The following is a 3,990-nucleotide window of genomic DNA, read 5'->3' on the forward strand; positions in this document are numbered from 1 at the left end:
GTCTGCCGTACATACATGGCAGCGCAAGATGGCGACCTCTCAATATATATGTATATATATATATATATATATATATAAAAGCATAATTATAAGGCTACGAAAACCAAACGAATTTTATTTTATAGTGATTATACACTTGTATAAACATATTAATGGGTAGAATATTCAGATTCAGATTGACAATAAACCATGCAAAATATTACACACTGGCCCTTTAATATCGTGTATGACTCCCATGAGCTTGGAGGACTGCATCCATACGTCTCGGCAATGACTCAAATAACTTATTGAGGAAGTCATCTGGAATGGCAAAGAAAGCAGTCTTGCAGGACTCCCAGAGTTCATCAAGATTCTTTGGTTTCATCTTCCAAGCCTCCTCCTTCATCTTACCCCAGACATGCTCAATAATGTTCATGTCTGGTGATTGGGCTGGCCAATCCTGGAGCACCTTGACCTTCTTCACTTTCAGGAACTTTGATGTGGAGGCTGAAGTATGAGAAGGAGCACCATCCTGCTGAAGAATTTGCCCTCTCTTGTGGTTTGGAATGTAATGGGCAGCGCTGTTGATGTTGCCATCCACTCTGCAGATCTCTTGCACACCCCCATACTGGATGTAACCCCAAACCATGATTTTTCCTCCACCAAACTTGACTGTTTTCTGGGTGAATCTTGGGTCCATGCGGGTTCCAACAGGTCTTCTGCAGTATTTGCTGCGATTGGGATGCAGTTCAATGGATGATTCATCAGAAAAAATCAACCTTCTGCCACTTTTCCACTGTCCATCCTTTCTGCAAGCTGTGGGCCTTGATTCTTTTGTTGTCTTCTGTTTAATGCTGGTTTGTGAGCAGTAATTCGGCCATGGAGACCATTGCGTGAGAGAATTCGACAAACTGTTCTGGTAGATACAGGGGTTTCTGGTGACCAGTTCTGATGTTGCACTGCTGCAGTTGAAAAAGGGCTGGTCCTGGACTGCCGAAGCAACAAATAGTCCTCTCTAACAGTTGTCTTACGGGGTCTGCCTGACCTGGGCTTGTCATGAACGTCACCAGTTTCTTCAAATCTTTTTTTTATCCTCTCCACTTGACGTTTCGATACACTGAAGATGTCTACCACCTCAGCAGCAGACTTGGTCTTCAGGCTCTTGATGATCAGCACTTTGGTCTGCGGTTGAATCTTTGGCATGTTGTCAGCGGTCAGGTTGCACTTCACATGAAGGTCTGGTGTGCTGGGGTTCTTTTTATACACACCTGGGAATATGTTAATTACAGTATTTGTCACAGGTGGAGCTCTAATCTGTGATTGGTTGAATCGTTTAAAGACACAACAAGACTTTTGTCCAAGCTAAATCTGACCTTTCTGTCCTAATTAAATGATAAAACTCAATGAATGATACACAACTTTATTTTGGTATAATAAGCATAATCTAAAGGCCTTTGCCTTTCATATAAGCTATTTCTGATCCCAATTGATCAACTACTAGTCAGGTTATTATTTGTTGTTCCTACAACTAGGATAAGCGACAAGACTTTTGTCAGGGACTGTAGTCTGCAGCAGGTATTCTGTGAAGTGCTGTAAAGTTTAGTTGATTCTAAACACACATTAAACATGGCTTAATGGTGACAGTTTCAAACACAAGTACACAAATCAGCTTCACTATAACTCACAGCATTCACAGACAAACACTTGTCTTTATCTGGACACATTTTCCAAACAAATACAACATGCTAACGTTATTAGCACAAGCCTATGGTATTTTACATTGTATAAATTAGCCTAGGGATGAGCAGAGATTTCCTCTGCTCATATGAAGCCAGGATAAATCACACACAAGACTTAAAATGCTATTTTGTGGAGGCTTTATTGTCTTCACAATTTATTGTTTCTTATCTGTGAAATTGAAGTAAATAAAAGCTTTGTTTCCACTGAGGGAAATAGGTTCAGCTTACAAACATAGACAGGAGCTTGAAAATATATCGATTTATTGCACCTAGTCGTTATATGGCCCAGCCCTAGTACACATGCCATTGTCTGATGTTATTCATAAGTATAGTTATTCCCGAGTGCAGGAAGAAGGAGTTGTGTGCAATTTTACCGCAGAAGTGTGAAGAAAATGAAACTTTTAACTGAATCAGATACTGCTCATTCAAGGATATGACTTGTAGAAAATGTTTTCTTAAATGCAGTTAACTGAAGGCACCATGGGAAATAATTAACCACAGACACCAAATAAATAGGTTTCAATGAGATGGCAATCACAAAAGATGCTTTAGAAATCAGTAAGTCATTTGTTACTGAATACCCAAGGTGTCATTGGATTGTTTGTTGCTAATTGCTTGCAATATCCATCTGCATATCTGATTGAAGTTGGATGAAAGAGGTGAGGTAATGTGGTATAGGTGATGGGAGGAGTGAAAAAATGTAGCCTGCTATTTAACAGTGCACCAATGTGATTGCATAAGCTAAGAATGATTTAAATGTGGAGAACCAAATTTGCAGTCAGTTGTCCTGCAAACATTGACAAATGAGCTGAAATATTGGCCGAGGCACTAAAACGCCTGCGCTAAATTATTTGAATGCAACACAGGTCCTCAGTCTTTGGGACACATAACATTACATCTTTTGGCTGAAGCCCATGTTGTCATTTCATCACTCTGCTCAGGAGTTGTACCGCATATCCAAGGAGAACTCTGACTTTAAAGTGACAGCTGGATCGTCTACATCCAATAATGACAAGGGCTCATCAGGAGGGGACAGCGGAGGAAGCTCCCCGTCGTCTTCGTCCCATGGAAGTGCTACACCCAAAAAGACCAGTAAGTATTCAGCTCAAACAATGAGCTGAATGAGTGTCACTATTTTCATACCTTTTTGTTTTGAAAAATGCTGCTTCTTCAACAGTTTGATTTGGGTTTTGAAATATTGAAATCACAAACATGTAATGAGGCAGGTTTACTTTTTACTGATTGTTTTACCTGTGCAGCGTCAAAGAAACCTTAATATAGTTTGTCATTAACAAATGTCATTGTATGATGTGTCTTAAAAGAAACTCATAAAAAGTCATAGAACCGTATGTTATCCAAAAAAAAGTTGTAAAAATGTCCATAGTATGTCATAAAAGTCATAGTATTGTATGTCATAAATGATGTAATGTATAGTAAGTCAGAAAAGATGTCATAGTATAGTCTGTCATAAAAACGTCAAAGTGTAGTATTCCATGAAAATGTTAGTATAGCATGTCAAAAAATGTCCTAGTATAGTATATCGTAAAAAACATCATAATATACTATGTTATAAAAATGTCATGGTAAAGCATGTCGAAAAAAGTCAGTATAGTATGCCAGGAAAAAAGACAGTACAGTAGTAAGTCACTGTTCAGCATGTTGAAAAACGTCAGTGTATAGCATGTTAAAACAATATCATAGTTAAAGCATGTTCAAAAAGAGTCATAAAATAGCATGTTCAAAAAGAGTCATCGTATACCATGTCCAAAAAAACATTATAGTATAGCATGTCAAAAAGGCCATACTGTAGTATGTCTTAAGAAAAACTCATAGTATAGCATGTCCAAAATAATGTCAAAGTACAGCATGTTCAAAAAGAGTCATAGTATAGCAGGTCATAAAAGAAAATATGATAAAAAAGTCTAAGTATAGTATGTCGTCCAAAATATGATAAAAAAAAGTCATAGTATGTATAGTATGTCGTCCAAAATATGATAAAAAAAAGTCATAGTATAGTATGACCTCCAAAATATGATAAAAAAAAGTCATAGTATAGCAGGTCGTCCTAAATATGATAAAACAGTCATAGTATAGTATGATGTCCAAAATATGATTAAAAAAAAGTCATAGTATAGTATACCGTCCAAAATATGATAAAAAATTCATAGTATAGTATGCCGTCCAAAATATGATAAAAAAAAAGTCATAGTATAGTATGATGTCCAAAATATGATAAAAAAGTCATAGTATAGTATGTCATCCAAAATGTGAT

At 37.0% G+C, this 3,990-nt stretch overlaps 1 protein-coding gene across 2 annotated transcripts in view; it reads left to right on the forward strand.

Moving 5' to 3' along the window:
* lig3 (ligase III, DNA, ATP-dependent) overlaps window positions 1-3,990 on the forward strand; it is a 31,923-nt gene that overhangs the window by 22,584 nt on the left and 5,349 nt on the right. For both annotated transcript variants that reach the window (XM_050034293.1, XM_050034285.1), the window contains exon 18: window positions 2,660-2,810. In XM_050034293.1, coding sequence (XP_049890250.1) covers window positions 2,660-2,810 — 151 coding nt within the window. The remainder of the gene's footprint in view (window positions 1-2,659; window positions 2,811-3,990) is intronic.

The sequence above is a fragment of the Epinephelus moara genome, chromosome 3 (genome assembly GCF_006386435.1).
Source record: "Epinephelus moara isolate mb chromosome 3, YSFRI_EMoa_1.0, whole genome shotgun sequence".
Classification (NCBI taxonomy): Eukaryota; Metazoa; Chordata; class Actinopteri; order Perciformes; family Serranidae; genus Epinephelus; species Epinephelus moara.